At 37.3% G+C, this 26,766-nt stretch overlaps 2 protein-coding genes and 1 long non-coding RNA gene across 4 annotated transcripts; 1 reads left to right on the forward strand and 2 right to left on the reverse strand.

The window, feature by feature from the left end:
• Positions 1 to 4,382: 4,382 nt before the first annotated feature.
• Positions 4,383 to 7,913, reverse strand: LOC113289250 (proline-rich receptor-like protein kinase PERK1). Its single transcript, XM_026538456.1, has 9 exons — positions 7,745 to 7,913; positions 6,703 to 7,514; positions 6,021 to 6,569; positions 5,853 to 5,939; positions 5,666 to 5,736; positions 5,479 to 5,555; positions 5,226 to 5,373; positions 4,935 to 5,090; positions 4,383 to 4,831 (listed from the first exon to the last, which is right to left on the reverse strand). The coding sequence occupies exons 2-9, from the start codon at positions 7,400 to 7,402 to the stop codon at positions 4,538 to 4,540; spliced, it is 2,082 nt and encodes a 693-aa protein (XP_026394241.1). The 5' UTR covers positions 7,403 to 7,514; positions 7,745 to 7,913; the 3' UTR covers positions 4,383 to 4,537.
• A 393-nt stretch (positions 7,914 to 8,306) lies between these two features.
• LOC113289248 (SWI/SNF complex subunit SWI3D-like) lies at positions 8,307 to 13,281 on the reverse strand. 2 transcript variants are annotated; one of them, XM_026538455.1, is made up of 7 exons: positions 12,570 to 13,281; positions 11,774 to 12,297; positions 10,427 to 11,131; positions 10,167 to 10,333; positions 9,519 to 10,075; positions 8,978 to 9,177; positions 8,307 to 8,879 (listed from the first exon to the last, which is right to left on the reverse strand). In XM_026538455.1, the coding sequence occupies exons 1-7, from the start codon at positions 13,111 to 13,113 to the stop codon at positions 8,538 to 8,540; spliced, it is 3,039 nt and encodes a 1,012-aa protein (XP_026394240.1). In that variant the 5' UTR covers positions 13,114 to 13,281; the 3' UTR covers positions 8,307 to 8,537. The 2 variants fall into 2 exon arrangements, with proteins under 2 accessions (XP_026394240.1, XP_026394239.1); XM_026538454.1 differs by having other exon boundaries at positions 8,307 to 8,885; positions 12,570 to 13,280.
• A 9,851-nt stretch (positions 13,282 to 23,132) lies between these two features.
• Positions 23,133 to 26,289, forward strand: LOC113289251. The gene is made up of 3 exons (XR_003330939.1): positions 23,133 to 24,711; positions 25,366 to 25,433; positions 25,663 to 26,289. It is a non-coding gene; the product is annotated as an uncharacterized LOC113289251 (long non-coding RNA).
• Positions 26,290 to 26,766: the final 477 nt, after the last annotated feature.

The raw sequence follows: 26,766 nt of genomic DNA on the forward strand, positions 1-26,766 counted from the left end.
TGAAGCAAGACTAGAACGGCCATTTCTTGGTTTAGGCCAGGATTGTACAGATTGATCTCTCGAATCTAAAGTACTCACGTGCAGTGCATTTGTTTAAGATTTAGATTTGTTTCTCATCCACACACCCACATTTACCAAATCCAGCAGAAACAGTTTTTACCCATAAACAATTGGAGACCACAGTGGGAGATTAATCTCTCAGTTGCAATATCAAATTCAATTCTCAATTTTATTTCCATCCCAATTGGTCTTAGGCTTAATCCAATCATTAACTAAAAATAATTTCTGTCAAAGATTCCAATTTCCCAGATGTATCATGGTCATTCGAACCTTTCAAAAGCAATGAACATCCAGAAGCCAACCACCATGGAAGGCGTGATAAGAATGCTAGAAGATATGGCTGCAAACCAAGTCGATATTATCAGTCGGCAAAACGAGGCGCTTCGTATCCTGAAGAGTATGATAAGTCGATTGTGGAAAGAATCAACGGGTACCTGTCAGAAGGATCTCACCAATTTCAAGGATAATAAGAAGGACGTTCAGACTTTGGCTAAGGCTCGTACTCCTACCAATGAAGACGCAGACACATCACGTATTCATGTCATACAAGAGCAGAAGAGCAGCCAATTGAATTCTGCCGACAACAGGGAGCTAAGACAGTTTCACAAGACCAAGGAAGAAGACTTGCCAGGTGTGCCACAACGTCTACAGGAAAAGGGTAAAGAGCCAACCTATGAAGCTTTGTTGGAAAACGTTTATCTCCAAACTCTCGCGGAGGTTCAAAGAGTCATCCAACAGTCCGCAGCCACGACTGCTTTACTTACGAGAGAGGCGCCGGAAGAAGGGGAAATCTTCCAAGACGCTTATGGGAACGAGCAATACCCAGCCCAGCAATCTCATGTCACCGCCAATGACACAGGCCCCTCAAGAGAAATTACCCTTCAGCAATATAGTGGAAGTAAACGGTCCTCTCATGAATCCATGATCCCTCAAACATCAATTCCACCCTCGAAAAGAGCTTTATACCAAAACCCACCAGAACTCCCACCACAGCCGTTGATGCAAGAGAAGCCATACCTAAAATATCCACGTTTCCCGTTTCCTGTCGACAGAGTCCTGGAGTTACTGGAAATTTGGATGCAATAGGGGGTGGTCCAACTACCCTCGGTATGGCTCCCACCAACTAATCAAGAGATGCTAGATTCAAGATATTTCCATTATCACAGGTTTATCCATCATCCTACCAATGAATACAATGCACTTCAGCGCATTGTCCAAAGAAATATAGATTCAGGGGAATTGCACTTGGGGACTAGAGACTCTTCGCCTTGCTGCAGATCGACGTAAATGTGTTACACGGATAATAAAGGACGACTGGGGACTTCTCGCGGTCGGGACAGTGTCACACAATAAATTTGGATTTACATCCTGAAAATTCAGTTTATTGGAAGACACTTAAGCGGGTAAGTTTTGTTGAACATTGTTTGCGCAACTCACGTTTTGAATGTGCTAGAAATCTGATTGGAATGTCATTGAGAAATTTAGCTTCAGTCAGGTTCCTTACATCTTTTGGATCTCTCAAGACCTACTGAAAAGGAGAGGGTACCAAGTACACCATAAACTTTTTTCGTTCAGCAACCTGTATGGACAAAAACCTAATACAATCACAAGTAGGTTAAAGCAAATACCCCTTCCATAATCAATATGTACAGAGCAAAGGTCCGTGAACCTGATTGTGTAGAACAGTTCTTAGACGATTTCAAAAAAATCGCACCTTTGGAGAGAAAGTGAAAATAGATCAGGTCTCATAAAATGCTAGAGCTCTAATGTTTTCATAGGCCCCAGTCTTTAAATACAACCTGAGAGGAAATATTAGCAGTTTTAATTTTAACTGGGGTGAATCTTCACGTAGTTTTATGTTTTTTTTCCGGATTCTTACTCCTTAAAGTTTTTTTTTTTTTTTGCTCTCTAATATATCTCTTTCTTCATTTTTTATTTTTAAAATAAAAACAAAAAGTAAAAAATTCATTTGGATGGAGTCTTAAGATAATGTCAATTTTATCATGTCTATGGATCCCACCCTTATCCGATCACGATTGCCAACAGGGATATCAAATTACTGAGAACTGAAAAATACTTATTTTACATAGATTTTGACACCCTCCCCATTAATCTGTTACCCATTAAGAGGATGTTGTGTTACATTAAGACTATCTACCTAAATTTTGATTACAAAATTCAATTATGCCGCAATATAGGAGATTGAGAGTATGGAACTAATAGAGAACGGAAATCCACATAAGCATAATAACAAAATTGTCATAGCAAATTTTATAATTGAATCCAAGCTATTTCAATAGCTAGGATTCATTTGGGCTTATCCATATTTTCCTCAGTCATTCTCCAAGGTTTCATGAAAGATTGTTTGGAATCCAAACTAAGCGCTAATTCGAATTGTATTGAACACTATTCCGAATTGCTCTCAATTACGTGGTTCATTAAAATGATTATCACTTTCTAAATGTCGACTTTGTCAGCTAGGATTCGACCCAACTGGATTGGCGTTTTGAATCCCACTTTCCTTCCACCATTAAACCGGAGTTTCCATGTTCCATTCCAACTATAGAGTGAATTTTTTTTTTCTTTTTTTTTCTTTTTTTTTTTTGAAGCATTCAGTTTATTAAGTTAAAATGAGATTACAAGTGGGAATGTTACGCCAATACAATCCTCATTTTTTACGGAGTGAATGGGCATTAGGAAGAATGGGTGGAAGAGGAGTTGCTCTCTACTGTTCTCTCTAGCGAACGTGGCCACTGTTAAAAAAAGTTAAAAAATAAAAATAGTAAAGGGGACATGTGGCAGTTGGTAAAAAGTTTTTAAAAAAAGATAGCAAAGACGCCGTGAATATTTTTGAACGCACCCATGAATAGATGGATCTTCTTATGCCCTCCAAGTTCACCAGGTTCTACCAATAGTAGAACGGCAGCTAGAATGATTCTTTCACGGATGCTCAACCAAATAGTCTTACATAGGCAACCACAACATAATAAAAGTAAACATGAAATGGGTGTTGTCAAAAAACAAAGAGCCCCAAACAGACACTATAACTAATTTGCCAGGATTATATGAAAATTTATAAAAACTGGAGAAACCCAGAATTCCCAACCTTTCATCACTAACAACACGTTTGCTTTTTCCCCTATATAGGTAGAGTGTTCTATATAGAGGTTTACCTCTATATCTATATAAATATCACTATATAATCTCTCTTAAAATCATGTTTGTTTGACCACTATCTAACAACTCTATATTGTGTACCCAATTTTATATATTTCTCATTTTACCCTTATAATATTCAAAAAATCCATGAATATCCATTACAACCAAAGATGTTCAAAAATTCCAAAAGGAAAAAAATGTATTAGAAAATACAACCAAAGAAGTTCACTTTTTCTGAAACGGAGCGAAAGTATAACTTTTTTCTGAAACGGGGTAAAAATATCACTTTTTCTGAAACGGATCAAAAATATCACTTTATCTGAAACGGGCGAAAGTATCACTTTATCTGAAACGGACGAAAGTATCACTTTTTCTGAAACGGAAAAAAAAAATCACCTTTTCTGAAACAGGGCAAAAATCACTTTTTCTGAAACGGGGCAAAAATATAACTTTTTGTGAAACAGAACGAAAATATCACTTTTTCTGAAACGGGGCAAAAATTTCACTTTTTCTGAAACGGGGCAAAAATATCACTTTTTCTGAAACATGGAAAAAATCACTTTTTCTGAAACGGAGCAAAAATATCACTATTCCTGAAACGGCGCGAAAGTATCACTTTTTCTGAAGCATGCGAAAGTATCACTTTTTCTGAAACGGGACGAAAATATCATTTTTTCTGAAACGGGGGAAGTATCACTTTTTCTGAAACGGGGGAAGTATCACTTTTTCTGAAACGGGGCTAAAGTGTCACTTTTTCTGCAACGGAGCAAAATATCACTTTTTTCTGAAACAACGCGAAAATATCCCTTTTTCTGAAACGGGCGAAAGTATCACTTTTCTTGAAACATGTAAAATTTTAGATTTTAAATTAAGGAATTATTTTTGGACATTATAAGTTTGTTCGAGGATATGTTAGTCATTTGAAGGTTTAATAGAGGTAGAGGTTCAAAGATAGCACCTCATTGGTGTTATTTAATTTCCTCTATATAGATAGAGCTTTGCTTCTATCTTTGTAGAGGTAGTGGAAAAAACAAACACCAAATAAATGGGACCCACCACTATATAGAGGCTAATAGAGGTTAGCCTCTACGTAGAGGAAAAAACAAACACGATGTAAGTCTAACTTCAAAGAAACCAAACTTCGACATATGGAAGTACGAGTATAGAGTCAGAAACTGTGTCATAATATAGAGTGCACAAATAATATATATAGAGAGAAATAGAAATGAATCCCAAACCCCAAGTGTACATACTCCTATTGAACTCCAATCTATTCAACATTGATAATGCTGTACAGATTTGATTTAGAATCAAGGTTTTAGTAAATAGGGCATTTCGATTTGGCTGTAACTTGACTAACTACTTCTCCAGAAGAACTGTCACTGGTAGAAGAAGGTTCAAGTCCATAAGCCCTTGTAGCTCCACTAGTAAAATTCATACTTTCTGTATCGCGGTTTGAACCCAGTGCCATCTGTCTGAACCTTTGTATATCTGCATTATATGCTCCAGTGCCGTATTCCGATGTGTTTGCCTGGAATGCAGTACTTTGGCCTGGTTTTACTCCTTCATTCAACATCTCTAAAGATACATCTCCTTCCAAGGCCCGAACTATCTGTTTAATTTTTGACAAGCAAACACGAAAACGAATTTGTTATTCTTCGGCAATGTTTTGTTCTTTTCATTTCTAACAGAAGTTCTACGCGTTGCATTATTACCTGACTCATTTTCGGTCTTCTCCTGGCAGAGTGGCGAATGCTAGCAGAAGCACATGCTACCATGCAGGACATTTCACCAAGGTCATAGTTGCCTTCTAATCGTGGATCGACCAGCTCTTGGAAACCGCCATCAGGGTTTGTTATAATAGGCCTAGCCTGTTTTGGAAACATGCAAGTGAATTTTACTAAAAAAACAAAAATAATCAAACAAATCAACAGTAAATTAGGTGCCATCGGCCCTAGAAAACTCGGACCACCACTTGATGATCTGTAAAAACATATGCTACGAACCCAATCTACTAAGCTGTCTTCCATGTACGCATTTGTAGTATCAATGGGTCGCCTTCCTGTTATCAATTCTAAAAGCATAACGCCAAAGGAAAAAACATCAGATTTCTCTGTTAGCTTGCCACTCGATGCGTATTCAGGAGCCAAATACCTGTATTTAACAGAAGAAAGAACAAAGTTCCTTGCATTAATAATTCATACTACGAGAAAAATTCTGGATTGAACAGATGCCAGAAAAACGGATTAAAATTCCTACCCGAAAGTTCCCATGATACGTGTTGAGACATGAGTATAGTTATCTTGAGACAACTTCGCCAATCCAAAATCTGCCACCTACATTTGAGTTATGTTTTGGTAGTAAATAACAACAATATTGAATAAGTATCAATCTTTTGAATTGGAGTTACGGTTTGAAGAAAAGCAAACAATAGTGGTGCATATACCATGGCTTCAAAATTGTTGTCGATTAGAATATTAGCACTTTTAATGTCACGGTGAATGATTCGAGGATGACCTACAAGTGGTTTATAGATATTCAAAAAGATGACATTAAATTATGGTTTCTTGGAGTACAATTGATCACGGTCAAGCTTATACGAGGTCGTCAAGACTCAATCAAGAATTACTTACAATCTTCATGAAGGTAAGCGAGACCTTTTGCTGCACCCAAGGCAATCTTAAGCCTATTAGACCATCCCATAACTGGATTGCCGTTTCCTGCAATACGAACATTTTAGTTAACACCAACCAGCCCAAGAAAACAAGAGAAAGAAGGAGAGATGGGCATATCATATGTACCATGGAGGTGAAACTCAAGTGTTTTATTGGGAACGAATTCGTAAACCAGCATCCGCTGTCCTCCAGCAATACAATAACCAACTAGGGAGACAAGATGGCGATGATGAACACGGCTGATGATATCAACCTCAGCTTGAAATTCTCTCTCACCTTGTCCCGAACCAGACTTGAGACTCTTCACTGCGACTACTTTACCATTGGGTAACACACCTTTGTGCACATAACCAAACCCACCTTGGCCTAATAAATTAGCTGTAGAGAAACCATTTGTAGCTTGAGAAAGTTCATTATAGGCAAAACTGCTCTTGTTCACTGAAAGACCACCACCACCACCAGGAGATAGTGGCAGATTATGGTTTTGGTGGTACCCGGGAGATGTTACATACTGCTGTGGGTCAGATGAATTGGAACCCACTTCACCACTGCTATTAACTTGGGGATGTTGAGTCCATCCTGCACCAGGTGGCGGAACCAATAAACCTGGAGGTGGTCCAACATTATTTGGATTGTTGGTGTTGTACCAAGTCGGATTTTGTGCTACGTTATACCCTGTACATGAAGAGCATATCATTGAACTTTTCATTAGTCTTACAAATTGTTAACTGAAAACAAAAATAATGGCGTTCATTCAGTAAACTTGATTTTGTTCATGAAGGATATAGAGTTTAAGTGTGTTGACTACCTTGCGGTCCCATAGAAGGAGCATTGCCGTAGTATTGAGCATTCACGAAGTTTCCCTTCTTTTTTTTCTTGCAGCAAACCACAATGATGATAATCATAGCAGCAAGGAGAAAACATATCCCAGCAGTAGCACCAACTATGAGAGGTAACTTCTCAGAAAGTTCGTCATTTTGAGACGGCGACTGTTGTGACGGAGAACTTCTCTGATTAGATGTTGGTGTATGAGTTGACGGTGGTGTTCTGCTAGGTGGTGAATTCGGAGGCGGAAAAAACACACCAGGAGCTGTTGGTGCTGTAGGTAATTGAGGTGGAAGGATACTGCCTGGTGGAGAAATTAGAGGAAGAGGTGGTGATGATTGCGTTGGAGATGATGGTAATTGAGGAGGAGGAGAAATTGGTGGTGATAAATTTGTTGGTGGCGTTGATGAAGGTGGTGGTGATGATGGGGGTGGTGTTACAGGAGGTGATGGTGTTGTAGATGGTGGTGGGGATGAGTCAGGTTTTGGTGATGGTGGGGGTGATGCGTCAGGTGGCGGTTGTGGTGGTGGTGTCGACTTCGGTTCTGGTGGTGGTGCAGATGGTGGCGGTGAAGACGGTGGTGGTGAAGGTGGAGGTGTTGCTGTAGGTGGTGGAGATGATTTTGGATCATCAGCTGGTGGAGATGATTTTGGTGATGGAGCAGCTACAGGGGGTACAGCCATCTAATAGTTATATTAAATGGTGAAGCTCTCCCGCGCTTGTTTAACGTGTCGAACACGCCTGAAAATAACCCATGTAACTGCTCCTCCAAATACTTTGTTTCTTTGAGAGCCCCTGAAATGTTTTCAAATTCATACAATAGAAAAACAAATGCAATCTGATATTAACAAGAAACACGTACAAACTTTCAAAATGCAAAATGGCTTCTGAAAAATCCCATGCAAGAGTAAATGAAGTCACAAACCAAATGCCTCTGCACTACCATAACAAGTTTTAACTTCTTTCTTTCCTGGGTTGATGATTCTCACAAGAAGGAAAAAAAGATGGTGGAGAGAGATGTGTACCTGGTGAGTCAAAATGAAAAGAGGCTCTCAGATGATGATGATGAGGAGGAGAAAGCGAAGAGGCTGAATGCAAATGAATCCGTTGTGCGCGTGGGTGTGCGGGCGACAGAGAAGATTCCGTGTTTCCAAAATCACCTCCTGCAATGGAGGGAATTTTTTCTTGTAGTTACTAATTTTGATTGATATTTGTTTAGTCATGGTTTTTTACAGAGGACCTCTCTTTTTTTTCTCCAGCTCCACAAACCACAAAAGGAGGAAATAACGAAATAATAACTATCTCTCACTTCCCATATCAATCGGGCCTGGTTTGTTGCTTTTCTGAGCTATTCTTGGCAGGTGGCATCTCTCGTAATCTTTGCACATTGAAAGCCATCTTTATCAGAAAGTGGGCAAACACAACGTCACCAGTCAAAAATGGGATAATAATCAAGTAATAAATGGTGTCCTTTTATAATCAAACGTCATCCAAATCTTTGTCACGCTCTCGTGAGAGTGCTCCGTGAATCAATCGGTTATAAGCGGTTGAAAGTACATTTAAGACAAACTTTAAAAAGGGTGAAACTGGAAGCTCCAAAAAATTTGGCCCCCACCAATGTAACACTTTGGTCACTTTGTCAAGGGCCAATCCTGTATACGCCAACAAGCTTTCATCTGTTTTATGTGACATGTATTACAAATATGGTAATACAACAGGTGTTCTAGAGAGAATGGCTTACTTGATTGATCGGAATAATTACATCACCTAAGTGCCAATGGAAAAATATGACTTTACCAACCGAAGAAAGGTTTCTGGTTACGTATTATTAGGTGAAGCACCTGCAACAGTCCTGCTAGGAATGGATGGGGTAGAAAGGTGAGGACCTGATGGTCTCACCATACTTGCCATCATTTGTGGCCTTTGAAAGTTTGTACCGGGCTGCTGTCTTGGCAATGCGTTTGCGTAACTCATTGCAACTCTGTTAGTAGGGAATGATGGCATCACTGTTCTGGATGCAGAAGCAGGATAGCCAAGTCGTGAAGCAATTATCTGGGCCCTTTCTTGGTAAAGTTTTTGTCTCGATCTGTCCATTTGTTCCCTAACCCTTGTAATCACACTTTCCATCTCCGTAAAGAAAGATAACTTTAGCTCCAACTTCTGTAACTGCAATGAATTAGAACTCCAGCATTATATGCTAAACTTAATACTCTAAGAATATCAATCCAGGCTCAAAGTCTGTTTCCCTGAGGTGATACCTGTTTATCAATTAAAAATGTAGCTAGTTGTTGAATTTCATCTTCTTCCTGCTTTGCAAGAAGCTTTGCCTTCACAGCGGCAGCTGACAGGGCAGTAATTGCAGCACGCTTTATTCTTTGGATATTATGGTCATCTTTGTTTTTGTTCAAGCCAATATCCTTCTCTTCCTTGATACCAATCACTTTTTTATCGTCGTTCCCTGCAATAAAAAGTAGCCAAAAAAACAGAAAACCAGTTAGTGAATGTAAAGTAAGGCAATTTGAGTTTTGAAATAATCTTTTGCGAACTTTAGTTTGTCAATTTTGTAAGAATTTTGAGCAAACACTCTTTCAGGCAATTGCAAGGTGAGAGTACAGTACTCGGATACACACTGAGAAAAGCTAATTGCTCAAACTCATACTTGGTAACTGACGCAGATTACCTTACTTCATCTCCTCTCCCTCACTATCCCTTCTTTCATTTTCTCTTCTTCTTTTTTTCTTATTTTAATTTATCTATTTATTGATTACGAGTTAAGAAGGATCTCGTAGGATGTCTCACCTGTATTTTCTCCATTCTCGACTGTTAAATTACACGCAGCTGCTTGTTTAAACTCTTTTGCTTCCAAGGAAGCTGTATTAGACAGTTTGTCGACAGCCTCAGGTGCCTCAGGTGTCTCAGGACACTCAGAGGCCTCTTCTACTGCACCACTAGATTCCTTTACTGAGCTTGGTGTAGCCTGAGCTGGTAATGGCACGTCAACTGACTCTATCGCAGTACTTGCCGGTTCCTCATGCGGCAAAGTAGAATCACTAGACTCCTTTACAACGTTTGGTGTATCCTCACGAGGCAAAGCTGAATCACTAGGCTCCTTCTCAACCACTGGTGTGTCATTTTGAGGAACAGTTTCATCATCTAATATTTTTGCACTACTCAGAGTAGATTTGCCTTCATCACCTGAAGAAAACAAAGACTCTTTTTCTTTTTGAATTGCTTCCTCTGACTTCTTTTTAGGGGAAGTTGTAGTTGTGGAACTTCCATCCAAAACAGATGTACTGTTTTCCTGGATGTTTTGCTCCTCTTTCTGAACCACCTTATCAGACATTTCCAAATCAAAACTGCACTTCCAAAAGCATAGTCAGATACCTAGAACTCTAAAACCACCATTTGATGAAACCATAAAACGATGCAAAAGACTCGGTAACAAACCTTTCAATGACAGAAGGGATGTTTCCGGTATCTGTTGAATCTTCAAGGACAAAACAGTGCCTTGCGGCTAACTGAATGGCTGCAGATTTGTCAGATATAATTTTTAGTGAACTGCGAGTTGATGCAGCTGCATAATCAAATTCCACCAAACCAGCAAGATATGCTGCCTACAGATAAGATAAAAAGAAAGAGTTGTAAGCATAAAAGTGCATGCTATAGCGAGACGATGAGAGTGAACAATAACCATGACATCAACTTACCAATGCCATGACAGGATTCCCTGCTTCCGTAAATGAAAACTTCTCTCCAGGTTCTGGAAGAGAACCAACAGTCTGGAATGCTTCCTTCAGAGCATTCAGTGCAATGTTAGCACTTGTTTCCACAGCGAGATTTACTTCAATGGTATCCTTCGGTTTTGAAATGTCCATTGAGGGAGACAAAGGTTGCTCTTCATGAGTCACACTCTGGTCTTTGGTTGTTTCAGCAAGAGCATCTTTCTTAGCAGGTGAATCAGAATCGATAGCACTTTTGCCCTTAGTTGTGTCAGGAGTAATCTCCACAGAATTTGAATCAATATCTGGCTCAACTTTGCTCTCCTTTGTCCCAGGAGCATCTTTCAAACCAGATAAATCATTAGCACTTGAACCCGTAACTATATTCGCCTCGAGATTAGCCTCAACATCATCCTTAGCTGGCCTAACTTCAAAAAAGGAATCCTCAATTGGCATTTGAACAAAATGCAAGATACATTGGGTTTTAGTTTTTGTTGCAACATGCTCAGCAATCTCACTCCAGTTTGGTCCAAATAATTCTAAGGCTTCAAGAAGGAGAAGGGTCTCCTGATCTGTCCAACTCCCACCATTTACACCCGGTTCTGCAGATTCCATGAGAATGAAATCAGCGTGCGACATTCCAGCATCAAACTTCCCATTATTATAACACTCAGAACATAGATCGAAATCTGCCTGGGATATGAGAACATAATCAGCAAAAAGAAAAAAACAGAACACAGAAATGAGGAGTAAAGAATTTTTTTGGGGAAAATATATCCATCCATTTTACCGGAAAGAAACTATAAATTTCAATACTGATGGCATGGCCGGAGAAGAGCTAGCATAACCCAAGCGATAGCTGCTTTTTTGTAGCATAAGTGACAATTTTTATTTCAGTGAAGCCAAGCAGATACACTAATCAGACATGTTTGTGATTGTTATTGTTGACACAGCGATCGACCATGCCTCATCGTGTCATTGAGTTACTAATAGGCTTACGTAAAAGGATTCACTTTTTGATGTTTAAATAAAAGGATAGTTTAATCAATTCAGACTGCAAAAAACCACAGACTGCAAAATGACATGCTGAACAGCTTCAGCTAACTACCACATTTTCTTACAAATTTAACAAAAGTCCATTAGATGTTAACTACCGAAAGCTAAAAACATAAGAAAAGGAAACAGTTTTCTGTCATTTAGCACAAAGACACCAGGTCAAAATAAAAAGGTTTACACCGTTAGAAAGGTTACAAAACACCAGCATCTTGTAGCAAGTTAAAAGCAATATCCAAGACATTGTTCAAACTTTATTTCAAGTACTAATACGAAACTGACCTGCTTCTGGCAATGGTAACGCTTGCGCGAACAATCTCCTGAGCATGAGTTACAATGGTACTCAACAGCAGGTCCCTCTGGCCTCACCTCCTCAGCAATGAAAGATTCCGGATACAACCTCGGAGGCAAGACAGGTGCAGCTAAATCTGGCTTAAAACTTCCCCATGGACGAGATTCAACTGCTTCAAAATGATACAACTTCTCAACCAGTGAAGATGTCTTAGTAGCTCCATCGCCATCAGGAAGAGCCATACTAGCATCAGCGAGTGGAAATGGCTTAAAATTTATCAAACCCCAATGATCCAAAAATGCCATCACCTCCTGTCTGTCATCCAACTCCCCAGCAGAGAGCTCCGGCAAATCTTTTGAGTCGAATGAAGCCTTTGGATCCTCATGAAATTTTTTAACAATTAAATTCCTAATTTCCATATAAGAATCAGGAGTCCGTTTCTCCGATTCCCCGTTGAAGAAAGATTGCAATGCATGTTCCTCAAGTGGGTGGACTTTCTCCCATGAAAACCAACCTAATAAGAGTTGCAGGAAAGAAAACAAATCAAAACCCACATTCTAAATGAACCCAATAACACCAAATGTACTTAATTTACAACACCCTAAATTACTCAAAACCCTAAATGCCCACACAAAGTAACCAAATTTACAACAAATGTGCTTCATTTTTCAACAAAGAAGGAAAACTTTATCTCTAAATTTATCCTAATCCCCTCACAAGTGACAAAATACCCAAATGCCTGATTAAAGTAGCCAAAATTTAGGGCTTTGAATTAAGCTAACTCACCAGCATGAGTAGGAATAACATGAGCAGCATCACCATGAGATCTAACAGCTTCAAACTCCGCATCAATAACAGGGTCTAAATCTCTTTCTAATTCCTCGTATTTAGTCTTATTAGATTCTTCAATGGTGTTGATAATTTCTCCATCAACAGATGACACAGGATTAGGTAAAGGGTCGTTGAGATTTTGTGGAGTAGACACTGTGGAAGACGAAGTGACACCGGAGCCACCAGCAGAAACAGCAGCAGAAGATTCAGAAGCACCAAATTTATTTGGAGATTGACGAGCTCGAGTTATAGGACCATTATTATAAAGAATATGATGAGGAATTAGGTTGTTTCTTTCTCTAGTTAAACGTTTTGATGGTCCAGCTGAAGATGAATTATTTGCTGCTTTTCGTTTTAGGGCACCATTTCTTCTTCTAGGACCGGGTTGTTGTTGTTGATTCTGTGGTGCTCCCACCACTTGTTGTGGTTGTTTGGAATTTGAGGTGGTGGTGCTGGTGGCGGAAGTGTTGGTTTCTCCTTTACCTTTTCCTCCTTCCATGGCTTCTTTTGGGGTTTTCTCAGCTGAGATCTTTACTGTTCTTGATATTGTTGTTGAAGAAATATAAAACCATTTTTGATGCAGCTGAGCTAATTTAGTGCTCTCTTTCTTTTTCTTTTCTTTTTTTTTCCTTTGTCTCTCTGGTGTGAGATAAAAAGGCACTCTGCATCAGGGTCGGATTTGAATCGGCAATAATACAACTGCAATCTGCAACTCGGTCCCCCGAATTAACATTTCTTTGTAAGTCGTCACAACCAATGTAGTTAATATCGGATATCGGTTCATCTCGGCCGGAACCGATACACTGGTACGATTTTATATCGGGGATATTATCGTTGAAATATCGGTTCTAGATTTAGAGACTATAATTTTATATTAAACATTTCTCCACACATTTTCGGATAAGATATAATAGATAACATCAATTTTATCAAAAAAAACAAAAGAGTAACTTTAGTAGACTTGCTTCGAGAGCTACATGCACCTCTACTACCACCCGGAATACTTTCTTCGCCAAAATTACCCTTAAACTTTATAGAATACGACCAATACCGTCTCATATCAGGAGATGTAGGAAAATTTCGTATCGACCGATACGGCCGATATTTGACCGAAACGGCCGATATTCGACCGATACGGCCGATATTATCGGACGAATATCGTATCCCCGATATCCTTCTTATCGTATCGTTTTGGGCCGATATCCGAAATATCCCGATATATCGGCCGATACGGCCGATATTGACTACATTGGTCACAACGTGTTTGACTCATTGTGAAAAATGTACTCGGTTATGCCGATTTTAGCTTTAAAGCTTCCGTGGAAAGTGTAAATGCATGCCCAATGTTCCATAAAAACAAAAAAAGCATATCCGATAGGGGACGGTGGAAGGTACAAAGGCCTTGGTTCAAAATCTGATTCGACCACAACAGAAGGGGCACAATCAGTGCTTGCTAATGGCAAGTCATATTCTCTTTTATCACCCGTTGGATATGGGTTTTTTTTTTGACATGTTCGGTAATTGTTAGATTTATAGTTACACATCTCTTACACCTCCTCTCATCGTTTTTAAACACAATTCCAGATGCTGGTGAATTTCGTACTCATGTGCTGATATCACCACCCAATAAATCTACCATTATATTATAGTGACACCTGCAAACAGAATTTAGTGTACGCAGATAAAACTCAATTCAAGTCTTATTTCTCCATATGAAGGGTATTTTTCTTCAATTTATTTCCCAATTTCTTTTTTCTTTGTATTAAGTTCACCTTCGGTTTCTTTTTGTTACTTGTTTGCAGAACTACTTCTTTAATAAATTTTTATTGATTTTTAATATTTTTATTAATTATGTAAGTGTGTGATAAGTTTGTCTTAAATCACAAAGAAGAAATGTGCAACCGCATAGTCGAAATACAGCTTGTGCACCAAGTGGTTAGCCGTAGAACAGTGCTTAAGTTGTTCTAGAACGAACAAACATAGATTGAAGTATAATATCACAAGACCAAAACAGTTCGTGAATGAATATTAAACTCGTAACTCAGGACCCTTTTGTACCTTATCACAAAACATTACAGAGAACTCTCAAAATCAATTAGTTTGTCAAATGCACAAATCAGTTCGTGTACTAGCGATACCAAGAACATCCAGTAACATCTCAAAATCGATAATTTCGCGAACTGACAAAATTGGTTCATGTACGCGAGTTAGTTGAGATTAATTTATCAAGTCTTAATTAATTATTTATAAGTTTAAGTTCATGAACTGAGCAACTCATTTTGTGGACATAAGAACTAACTTGACAACTCCTTGTGAACTCAATATGTAGTTTCGGTTGTATGAATAATAAATTGCTTTCAACCTATATGAAATGAGTTTTATATTGCTTGAATTCTTCTTTGCAATGTTCATCATGATACTAAGGTCATACGACATGTCTCAGTAGATAGAATGGTAGATAATATGAACAAATAGGATAGTCTTCACATACCTTTGCTGATGAAGTTTCCGTTGACGCGGTTGTTCTTCAGTCTTCGATCTTCAAGGTCGATTGGTGAATTCTAATGACTACCATATTATATTCCAAGTAGGATATTGATGTAGTTTTGATCAACTAAGTTAATTTGAAAACAATCTTGACTTTGTCGATTAAAAACAAAAAAAAATCTTGACATACTAAAACTTGTGAGTTTGACCGAGCGATGCTCCAACCTTTTAACTTCTGAAAGTATATATTTACAGTACAATACCAGAAATACGTTTACGATTTTTTCCTTCGGTAAAAACCCACCATCAACAATATCACAAAAACAAACATATTTCTAGTCTTCGGGATGTGGTTCAAAGTTATTAGAGTTGTTAGATACACAATTATGGGGTCTTTTCATCATTGATGATTACTCCAAGTTTTGTTGGTTATTTCCCTTAGTTAAATATGATTTCAAGACAAATGAAATCTCAAATTAAGAATGAATAGCATTATAAGTTGTTACCATTATATAGTGATATTGATAATGAGTTTATCAATAATAAATTAGCTCTTTTTATTGCATCTTATGTGGATTAAACATGAGATGACTTCCTTTTATACTTTTGAAAAAAAATGGTATGGTTGAAATTTACACCGGATCATGACTTATTTGTTTCTGAATGTTTGAAGGTTGTACAAGGTTTTAGTGATGTCGAATGTCTAGTTCTCATGACAATAAAAGGTATGCTTCAAGTATTTGAATTGTGTTTTAGCAATAATCTTATCACATAGACTGCCAAGAATCAATCTACGGTAGCCAAATGTCACATTAAAGTTGAATATAGGGCCTTGGATCATGTTGCTGAAGTGACCTCGTCGTGTCGGTTGCTTCAGAATTTGAGGATTTTCAACCAATATTCCACCTGTAGTTTTTTGTGACAATGTTAACTCACTTTCTCTTGGGCTTCCATATAAAATGAATATACAGTTAGCGTTTTAATTTTTATGTGAGTTGGTCAGAGTAAAACATTACATGTGTTGTACATCTCCAAAATTGATCATATTGTTGATATGTTCATTAAAGTCTTGCATAATCCAAGATTTTTAATGCTCAATAACCAACTAAAAGTTTATGGCTCTAATTCTCAATTAAAACAATTCAGCTTAGGGTGGGTGGGGGTAATATTTGTTTCCGTTACTATTTTTTCACACGTTCTCTTATATGTTTTTACCACGTATATATTTATTACATAACTGCATTTATAGTTCTGCGTTACTCCGTGGGGATAATATCGGGGAGGGTCAAGTTATTTAAATGGTATTAGAGCCTCCAACAGGTCACTTATCGAGGATGAGAGAATATGATGGGCGAGTTGGTTCAAGTATTGGTCTCACGAGTGACAAAGAACGTCATGGTCTTGTATATTCTGGTGCCAAGTAGACTCCGATCTGAGGGAGTGGGATTGTAACACCCAACATTCAAAAATGTTTGGCCATATGGAATATAAACAATGATAAACCTTAAACAAACACCGGCGTATTTTCAGCACAATTGACTTCAAAGTTGAAAATAATTATGTAGTTAAGCGTGACGAGCAGGGAACAATCCATGAATGGATGACCTCCTAGGAAGCTGTTAATGGATGAATGTAAATGTGCCCATTGAAAACCCCACGATATTGAATGATCACAGTATCTTAGAGAGTATAATATCGATAGAGGATCGAGTCATTACAAATGGTATCAGAGCCAACGATGGGTCACCTGTCTAGGGCATGAGAAATTACGCTGGGCGGGATCGTCCAGTTTTGTGATCTCATAAGGGGAAAGGAAAGTCAGAGATTTGAGCTTATATATTTAGTAATTGAGACGGCCCAGGTATTGGTCTCATAGCGGGAAAGAAACATCGGATGATTGAGAGTATACACTCAGGAGTTGCCACCAATTTAAGGGGGTTAAATTGTAACACCCGACATTCGGAAGTGGTTGGATAAATGGAATATAAATAATGATAAACCTTAAACAAATATTGAGGCTTTTTCAGCGTTATTAGCTTTAAAGTTCAAAATAACTCTAAAATTAAGCATGCTCAGGACTAGAACAATCCAGGGATGAGTAACCTCTCAAGTTGTTGATTGATAGCTGCATCGATCCCTGTTGAAAAATCCCACACCGTTGAATGATGTCATGTACCTATGGTACAAGTCCTTATTGTTTGACCAGTCCTTGTCTTACTTCTTATTAGTTGTCTTTATTCTTAAGTGGTGAGGTCTTTTCCGTAAACTCTCAGATTAGGTTAATCTATATCCAATGACTGAGATTAACTTTGGAGTTAGTGAAATTTTATAAGATATATTTATTACAAATGACTGTAATAGACTGAGGTAAGAAGAGAATTATCGATTTATTGGACTCATTCCATTGGAAGAGTAGGTTACTGTTATGAGTGGTTTCATCTATCCTTGTTGATTCTCAACATCTGGTATCAGATTTGTCAATCATGTGTTTTGATTCATGACCGGGGGTGGTGATAAAGCTCCTACATTAAAGGATGTTGCTCATCAGCAGAATCTTGATGGGGAATGATTATCTGTTTTAGAAAAGGATTTGTTAGATCCCAAACTTGAAGTGGGTTCGACCAAAGAAACTATGAATTTCCAGTTCCTCACGGTATGTAAGCATTTAGGTATTCAGATTCCGATTACTCTTTCTTCAAATAATACACCAATTTCTAGATCTACAGAGGATAATCATTCTAGAAGTCCATTTAGTGAGATGGGTCAGACTACCGGTTTACATATCACTTTAGATAACTTTATTCGCCACCCCAAAATTGATTTTCCCAGGTCTGATGGATCTAATCCAAGGGGATGGATTCGAAAATGTGAGAGTATTTTATCTAAATTCTGTTGAGCTAGTGAAACGAGTCGATCTCTCCTCTATTCATTTAGATGGTAAAGTAGATGTGTGGTTTTCAGACTATCAGGAGGGTAAGCCATTTGTAGATTGGGATAGATTTTTTGTTGATGTTTGTTTCATATTTGAGGATGTTGCATATGATAATTATGTTGGTAGTTTTAATAAATTGTCTTAGATTACTACAGTTGCGGAATACTAAGAAAGATATGAGTCTCTGAAAGCTTTAATGAAATCAAATAATAAGAGCCTTTCTGAGGAGTATTTCATGAGTTTTATTTATGGGTTTAAGGAGGAAATTCGTAATCCTAACTAATATTTCTAAGCCATTTTTCCCCTACGAAATCTTTGTCACTCATCCCACCGCTCTCACTAAACCAACACCACCTATCCCTCCCATTAAGAAGCTTACTCCTGCAAACTCAGTAATTATTTATGTTAGTAGCTTCGGATGAAGAACAATCCCCACTCTCAATGGACGAGTCAGAGGAAGAGGTCGCCTCACCAACTAATTTTAATAAGCTACTATGGAGTATCTCTTCATTCTTTAACATGTCTTTTGACTCAAAACACAATTTGAGTTCCAGGATTATTCCATAAGAAGAAGATCATGGTCCTTATGGATACTGGTAGTACTCACAGTTTTGTGGATGTTACATTAGCTGAGTAGTTGCAACTTTATATAACACCAACTGAAGACATGTTAGTCACAGTCTCCAATGGAGATACAACCATTAGTAAAGGTGTGTGTAATGAGCTGAATTGGTCTATGAATGGTTATGATTTTTCTGGTGACTTATGAGTTCTTCTACTTTGAGGTTGTGATATGGTACTATGAGTAGACTGGTTGAAACAATTGGCTGATGTAATACTCAACTTGGATGAACTTAAGGTTTCCTTTATGCATAAGGGTAAATACATCATATTATAGGTCAGTACTTATAATTCTTTTTGCAATATGATCACTGGTGAGTCTTTTTTTAAGTTTATCAAAAGAAACACACCCGCTTTAATTGGTCAGTTCTTCTCAGTATCTTGTTTTCCAGTTTCTCCCCTGCACCCTGATATTGAATCTTTGTTGGATACCTTCCACAATGTTTTTGCTGAACTAACTTCCTTACCTCTTTCAAGAGAACCTAACCATAGTATTCCATTAAAGGCCAATGCTACTCCCACTGCCCAACAACCTTATAGATGTCCTTATGTGCAGAAAGTTATTGCTGAGGAGATGGTTCAAGATAATATGTTGTCAGCAGGTATTATCCGAGATAGTCATAGTCCTTTTGCAGTACATATACTACTTGTTAAGAAGAAAGATGGTTAGAAATTTTATGTAGATTATAGGAAATTGAATGAGTTAACAATTATAGACAAATTTCCTACTCCCCTCATTGAAGAACTTCTGGATGAACTCAATGGTTCCGTTATCTTCACAAAGCTGGATTTAAGGTCAGGATATCATCAGATTAGAATGCATTTGGATGACACTTACAAGACTGCTTTTAAAACCCATCATGGTCATTTTGAATTTAGAGTTACCTTTGGAGTATGGTCTTAGTAATGCCCCTGCTACTTCCCAGGATCTAATGAACAAAAAATTTCAACCCTTTTCTTATAAAATTTATTTTGTTTTTTATGACATACTTGTCTATAACAAATCTCTTGAAGACCATATTCTCCACCTTTCTCAGACTCTGCAAGTGTTTTGAGAGACCATTCTTTATTGGCTAACATGAACAAATGTTTTTTTTCTCAACCTCAACTAGAATATTTGGGACACTTTAATTATTTATGGAGTTGTTGTTGTTGATCCCGACAAAATTATTACTATGCAAAATTGGCATTAGCCCTCAAATCTAAAACAATTGAGACGATTCTTGGGTTTTACTGGGTATTATAGAAGATTCATTAAAGGATACGGTACTATTAGCAATCCTCTTACATACATGCTTAAAAATGACTCTTTTTATTGGTATTCAACTGCCTTACAAGCATTTTCCTTGCTCCAGTGTTGGACTTATCGAATTTTTCCTTAACTTTTGTTCTTGAAACTGATGCTTGTTCCAGGGGAGTGGGTATTGTATTGATGCAGAACAACAAACCAAATAACTTTTATAGTAAACCACTTGGTCTTAAAACATTATCACTTTCTACTTATGAGAAAGATTTGTTGGATATTGTGATGGTAGTTCAAAAGTGGAGACATAATTTATCTCACAGCCAGTTCATTATCAATACTGATCACCAGAGTCTAAATTTTTTTATGGAGCAGAGAATCATTTTTGTGCCGCAACAGAATTGGCTAATGAAGCTTTTGGGTTTAGACTATGTCATCAGATACAAGAAAATTCTTGATAATAAGGTTGATGATGCATTATCCAGAATACCTCATCCTAGTTCAGCATGTCATGCTCTCTCTCTGGTGCAACTTCAATGAACTCAAGATGTTCTAATTAGTTATGTGAATATTTTACAGCTCAACAACTCATATTGCTCAGTTGCTTATCAAACCTAGTCACGAGTCTTATTCTTTACAGGATGGTGTTATCAGATATAAGACAAGACTTTACGTTGCCTCTGGAAAAAATATTAAAACTTCTATCATGCACTCAGTACATGCTTCAGCAGTTGGTGGTCATTCTGGTATGCTAGGGACTTACAATGGGGTTAAAGCTTACTTTTTCTGACCCAAGATGAAACAAGATATCATGCATTTTGTAGCTACCTGTGATGTGTGCCAATGCAACAAAACTAAACATACTTCTCCAGCTGGTCTTCTGCAACCTCTTCATATTCCAGATACCGCGACAACACATTCTATGGATTTTATTAAAGGTTTACCACTTTATAATATAAATATTGTCATTTTCGTGGTAGTTGGCAGGTTGACCAAATAGAGTCATTTCATTCTTCTTGGCCATCCATTTTCATCAATTTTTGTAGCTAAGGAATTTTTGCGCCACATATTCAAGTTACATGGTCTCCCATCTTCCATAATATCTGACAGAGATAATTTTTTTATCAGTACCTTCTGGCAAGAGTTGTTCAAGTCTCTAGGTACTACCTTGAAGCTCAGTACATCTTACCATCCTCAAACAGATGGGCATACTGAAAGAACTAATGCATGCTTGGAATAATACTTGAGATGCATGACAGGTACAACACCTAAACTTTAGTCAAATTGGTTAGATATTGGTGAATAGTGGTTTTGAGAACGTGGGAGTACCAAAATACATCACCACTTTTTTCTTAGGCAACCTGTATGGACAAACTCAATACAACTCCGAGAGTTAAACTCAATCAAGGAATAATATCTAGAGTTATTTATCTCTCTCTTGCGATTAGAACGTTTACAGAAACAAGTCTGTGAACTTAATCACAAAGAGATTACATAGACGGTACGAAAGACCAATTGTCCAAGAAGCAATATAGTCGTATCCAATAAACTAGGTCGTATGTATCTACTAAGATTGATAAACGTACAACCTGTGATATTTCAATTATAAAGATAAATAATATAATGCGGAAAAAGAAATAACACAGACACCAGAAATTTTGTTTCGAGGAAACCACAAATGCAGAAAACCCCCGGGACCTAGTCCAGATTGAACACCAAACTGTATTAAGTCGCTACAGACACTAGCCTACTATCAATTAACTTCGGACTGGAATGTAGTTGAGCCCGTATCCCACATATTAAGGTACAGTCGCGCTCCTTATGCCTCTTGAATCTCAGCAGGACTCCGCGAAGTTGATTCTCTTAGACGACGTCACACCAACTAAGAGTTGCTTCAACTCAATTGAAGACTTTAAACCAAATATGCCTCCCATAGATTAATCCTATATGTGATTTTATTTTACAATCAAATAACTTGGTCAAAGGTGTGGATATCGATACCAATAGAGAAAGTCTATCTAACCTCAAAATTCGGACTTATGCAACCTGAAGTGCAGCCTAGATTATTATTCACCTCACAAGTATAAAAGTTGAGACGAAGAGAAATTTGATGATTTCTATATATCTTGATCAATAGAGAAATATCTACAAACAATCAAGATCAGGATACTCAAGTTTTCAAGGAAAGATAACTGGACCCGGCTTCACGAATCCCTATGAAGACTTTGTAGTCGCTAAATCCTAAAAGGGTTAGGAAGAGGACCACTCTAGATACAACTAGGACACACCAAAAATTGGTGTTAGGATTCAAAGATCCAAGTTGCTTGAAGTTCCCCTTTTATAGACATTCAAAGCATATGTTGCTTTAGGTTTTAGCTAAGATAGCTTTAGAACCAAGCAGACAATATCCACTGTTAGATGAATCTTTGAATCGATTTACATAAGCAAGATATACACTCTGGTAAGGTGCAACCGTAAACGAACCTTGTACATAGATTATGTTCAACATGGTTAGCCGAAACTAGTCGGGTTGAACTTAAAATCTTAATCTTCATTTTCTTGAACACATAAGACATTAACTCTGAGTCACAAACATGTGATCAAATAAGTCTAGTATTTTAGAGAATTAATCAAATGCTAATTATCTCGTAGAAATAATTTAAACACACTTGAAAATATAATCGACATGGTTAGTAGGTGTAAAAGGTGCAAATACCATTGTCGTTCGTGAGTCGGTTCAGTTACAGTACGCGTACCGGTTTGTAAATTTTAACCAAACCAAAGTTCCGGAGTTCACAGAACTTTTTAGGTTTGCATATTGGTTTGTAAATGTTGTCGATTTCAGGAACACGTAACTATTTTAGTTTGCATATTTAAGGACCCTCGAGCTCGTCCACGCTATTAGACTAGTCAAGAGACGTATTACCCAGTAATAAATCGGTTAGTTTAAAACAAATATTAATTAATATGAATTAATCTAACAACGGACTAGATACGAAATTAATGCCGTTAGATGGATATCGAGAAGTTATGCGGAATGGACTACTCGAACATGGCAATCAGATACCAGATGAGGAAGTAATCATCGTATTGATTTGAAGGGCAAAATAGTCTTTTCAAAAATGGAACGACCTGGGGTTCCCTTAGCGAAGAGAGTGTGTGCAATAGAATTATCCTTGGTCTTATCTTCACCACCGAGAAGATAAACTCGATCTATGTTCGTTTTCTTCTACATTCTATTTTTCTTCTTCTCTTTCTTCTTTCTCTGTTCTTTCTCTTCTGCGAGTGATTGAGTGATTAAACAAGAGTTTTATGATCAGTAGAAGGTGGAGAAGATTAAGGGTTATTTAACGGTGATTGTATGGTTTTCTGTAGTTGATTCAAACTCGAGATAAAAGATGAATCAGACAAAGAAAAGAGAGAGTTTATGAGACATGGAATCAATTGAGGATTTTTGGGATACTGAGTATGAAATTAAGTAATTGATGATGGGTTTTGTTTGTACAAACAGGTGAGAAGAGTTAGTTGTTGATTTGGGATTTTGGTGCAGAGTTGAGAAGATTAGGGGTCTTCTGGAAATTGAATTAAGATTCGAATTGGTGATGATATAGGGTTGTCGAGGGATAAAGGAAAAACTGGGTTGTTGTTTGTTTGCGGTTGTAGTGTCATTTTGAAGAGTAATTCGAGATTGAAGAATTAGGGTTTCATATGATAATACTCAAAAGAGTTTTATAATATTAAATCGAGGTTACGGGGATGGTTTAGAAATGGGTATGATTGGTATGAAGATTGTAGTTATGTATTGAACCTGAATTGGGAAATAGAGGTGATTGTGAATAAACTAGGGTTGCAGAGAATTTGTGGTGGTGATGGGGATGTTGGATGCTGAAGAAAATTACTTTGAGGTAATTGTTATGAGTTAATTTGGTAATTCTATTGAATTTTGTTGATTATATGAAGTTGATAATTGAATTAAGATATGTGGTAGATGGAATTGAACTGTGTGTTTTGTGGTTCTAAAATGGTTGAGTTATGATAGTTTATTGTGATGAATGAAGTAGCTTGTTAAGATTGTAGTGTTGTTGATGCTGTTTGAGTTGAAATGTTTTGGGTATACTTTGTGGAGTCTCTGATGAGTTGAGAAGATGGATTGGTTGTATCTACTGGGAATTGGATGTGCAGCTGTAGAGTGGGTTGAAGTTCTGTTAGTAAGATGATGGCGGTGTTTCTAGTTTTGCAGAGGTTATTATGAAAGTGAAATGAAATAGAGAAGTGATTTTACTCTGAATATTGCAAGTGATGTGGTTGTATAGTACATAGAGCTGGAACTGCTCAGAGATGAAGAGATATAGGAAGTATGAATGTAGAAAGTTGTTGATTAAAGCCGCAACTGCAGATGTAGGAAGTGAGCTGGTGGTGTTATGTTAAGCTGAATGTGCAGAGTTACGGGGGTTGAGACTAGATGAGCAATTTAGATCAAGGTAGTAATGGTAATGTTGTACTAATGTTATGTTTTTGAATGCAGAGAAGGGGTTAGAAATCTATTAGTAGGGGATTGGTGATGAATTAGTGAGTTGCAGAACTCTGAAAACATAATGGTAATGATAATTGGAGATGGTGAGTTGCCTGTGAAGATGAATGATGGGTTAAACACAAACGGCAGTTGTTAGGAGTCTGAGTTTAGAATGGAAGTGAATTGTTATTGTTATTTGAATGGAATGGCAGAAGTGATTCGAATGTGAGACGTATATGCTGAGTTGGTTGTATGCTGTTATAGCAATGGGTTTAGTAAAAGCTTGTAATTGCAGATTAAGGTAATTATATTTTGTAGTTTGTAAATGAATTACATAGTTACGTGATTTGATTGAATTGATGCAAAATTTGATTGAAGTTGAACTTGAGTTAGAATCATTAAGTTAGAGCTTTAGCTGTGTGAGAAGAACCCTTGGCCTATCTGACTGAACTTTCAGTCTGATTCAGTTTTGTTTAGCTGACTCAGTTAATCTGATTGAGTCGGATCTGTTGACTTACCGATTCTTGTTGACTGAGTTAACTCGTTGACCATTAACCTTGGACTGACGTCGACCGTTAGATTACTTTGTTGACCAGACGTTGACTGTTAGTGACAGTCAATAGACTCAGGTGGAGCAGGCTTTGGATTAGTGGGCTTGTTTGGTGGACTTGGGTTTCGAGTTAATTTTCCTATCTTGATGAGTTGGACCTTTTATGGTCCGAATTAGTATTTGGTTTCTTCTACAAAGTTGTAGATATTCATAAGACTTAGTTAATGTACTAGAGAACCAATCTAAATGAATTAGTAAACCTTAGATGTTCTAAAGGTAGAGAATGAAAAAGGGTAGAAACATGAATGGGCTTAGAACCATTAGATAGAATTATATGATTCTTGTATGAGTCATTCTTGCTAGTTTCTTAGAGTGCATGTGTGATTAACAGTTAGTTATTAACAGCGATCGCTTCAAAGGATGAACCAGTGGATCGTGGATCTCGAGGTAGGCGTGGCTTGTCATCAAAAGAGGTGGGAATACTTTTAACTCTTTTGTGATTATTATTGTTTTCTTTTACCAAAGTTTATGTTTAACAAGCTCATGCATTATCTGATTGTGTATTCCATACATTGTTTCTTTAAAATTCTGAAAGATCTTTTATTTATTTTAATATTTCCATTGCTTGAAAAGGAATTGTAATGTTTGTTTGTTTTGATGAATTATTTGGGAAATAAGAATTTCCATTTGTATGCCTAATAGGTGTGTAAGGAATTGGTCGACACCTATTTGGAAATAAGAGTTTCCATGCGTGGTATATAGGACTGCTTCTTTATTTATATCTACATGAATTCGAGCTTTTATACGTATTAAGTGTGTAAGGAATTGGTCGACAGCATTGTAAACTAATAGGGTGTGTAAGGAATTGGTCGACACTCAATATAGTACATTGTTTGAAGAAGGAGTTAGTTCCATATACATGATTGTTTAACTCTGTAGATTGATTATGTTTTAGTGTACTGAGAAAACATGAATTGTTTTCCAAATCATTTTAATAATTACTTGAAAGTTAAATGTTATTTCCATTGGGCACCCCTTTTAGGGACGATGTGCTCACCCATTCCCACTTTCAGTTTCAGAGACAGATCAGAGTTGCGCAGCGAAAGCTTCAAGCGATGATTTCGTTAGTTGGTTAACTTGTATTATGTTTGTTATGTTGTATATTCTATTTCTAAACCAAATGACTATTGTATATGTATCATTTGAGAGGAGTTCTTGTATATTTATATTTCTTAGCGGGGCTAGTTTTTGGGTTAAGTTTTGTAGCAAATTCCTTAATTGAATGTTTAAGTATATGATTGGATCATTAGTGCCGCTTTTTTTGGTTAATCTCTTGGTTAGGGGGGGGGGGGGGGGGGCTACGGCGTACATGTTTGGATACTTACTCCGGTTCCGTAACTAAAGTTCAAGAATGGCGGCATAAAAGTACATACCTATCTGGTTCACGAGTTAAACAAATTTTCATGTAATATGGGTTCACACATATAACAGTTTTTCCAGTTAGTAAGACTGATAACATTGTCTTGTATCTGAATCTATAGTAGTTCTATATTTCTCTTTAAATCGATTCAAAACATTTTCGAATAACATCAATGACACATATCACTGTTTCAAGATATTTTCGAATGATAAAACTTGAATCATGATTTTGATTTCGAACAATAAATTGTCCTTAACTGAAATTCATCAAGCATGAACAAATGTTCATTAAGCTTAGTCATTAAATTTTGAGAAGTCCGCTAACTTGATAATTAGTTCTCGGCTCGAAATTCTTATCTACGCATACTAGTTTAATTGGTTATTTGG

The sequence above is a fragment of the Papaver somniferum genome, chromosome 6 (genome assembly GCF_003573695.1).
Source record: "Papaver somniferum cultivar HN1 chromosome 6, ASM357369v1, whole genome shotgun sequence".
In the NCBI taxonomy this organism is placed as follows: Eukaryota; Viridiplantae; Streptophyta; class Magnoliopsida; order Ranunculales; family Papaveraceae; genus Papaver; species Papaver somniferum.

What these genes read in the sequence shown, in the direction of transcription:
- LOC113289248 (XM_026538454.1), bottom strand. Translation starts at nt 13,113, where the DNA reads ATGGAAGGAGGAAAAGGTAAAGGAGAAACCAACACTTCCGCCACCAGC. An exon ending in GGAATCCTGTCATGGCATTG is followed by an intron (nt 10,334 to 10,426) that starts GTAAGTTGATGT and finishes TCTTATCTGTAG; the next exon opens with GCAGCATATCTTGCTGGTTT. An exon ending in ATCCCTTCTGTCATTGAAAG is followed by an intron (nt 10,076 to 10,166) that starts GTTTGTTACCGA and finishes TTGGAAGTGCAG; the next exon opens with TTTTGATTTGGAAATGTCTG.
- LOC113289250 (XM_026538456.1), bottom strand. Translation starts at nt 7,402, where the DNA reads ATGGCTGTACCCCCTGTAGCTGCTCCATCACCAAAATCATCTCCACCA. An exon ending in ACAACAATTTTGAAGCCATG is followed by an intron (nt 5,556 to 5,665) that starts GTATATGCACCA and finishes ACTCAAATGTAG; the next exon opens with GTGGCAGATTTTGGATTGGC. An exon ending in AAGACAGCTTAGTAGATTGG is followed by an intron (nt 5,091 to 5,225) that starts GTTCGTAGCATA and finishes TTTCCAAAACAG; the next exon opens with GCTAGGCCTATTATAACAAA.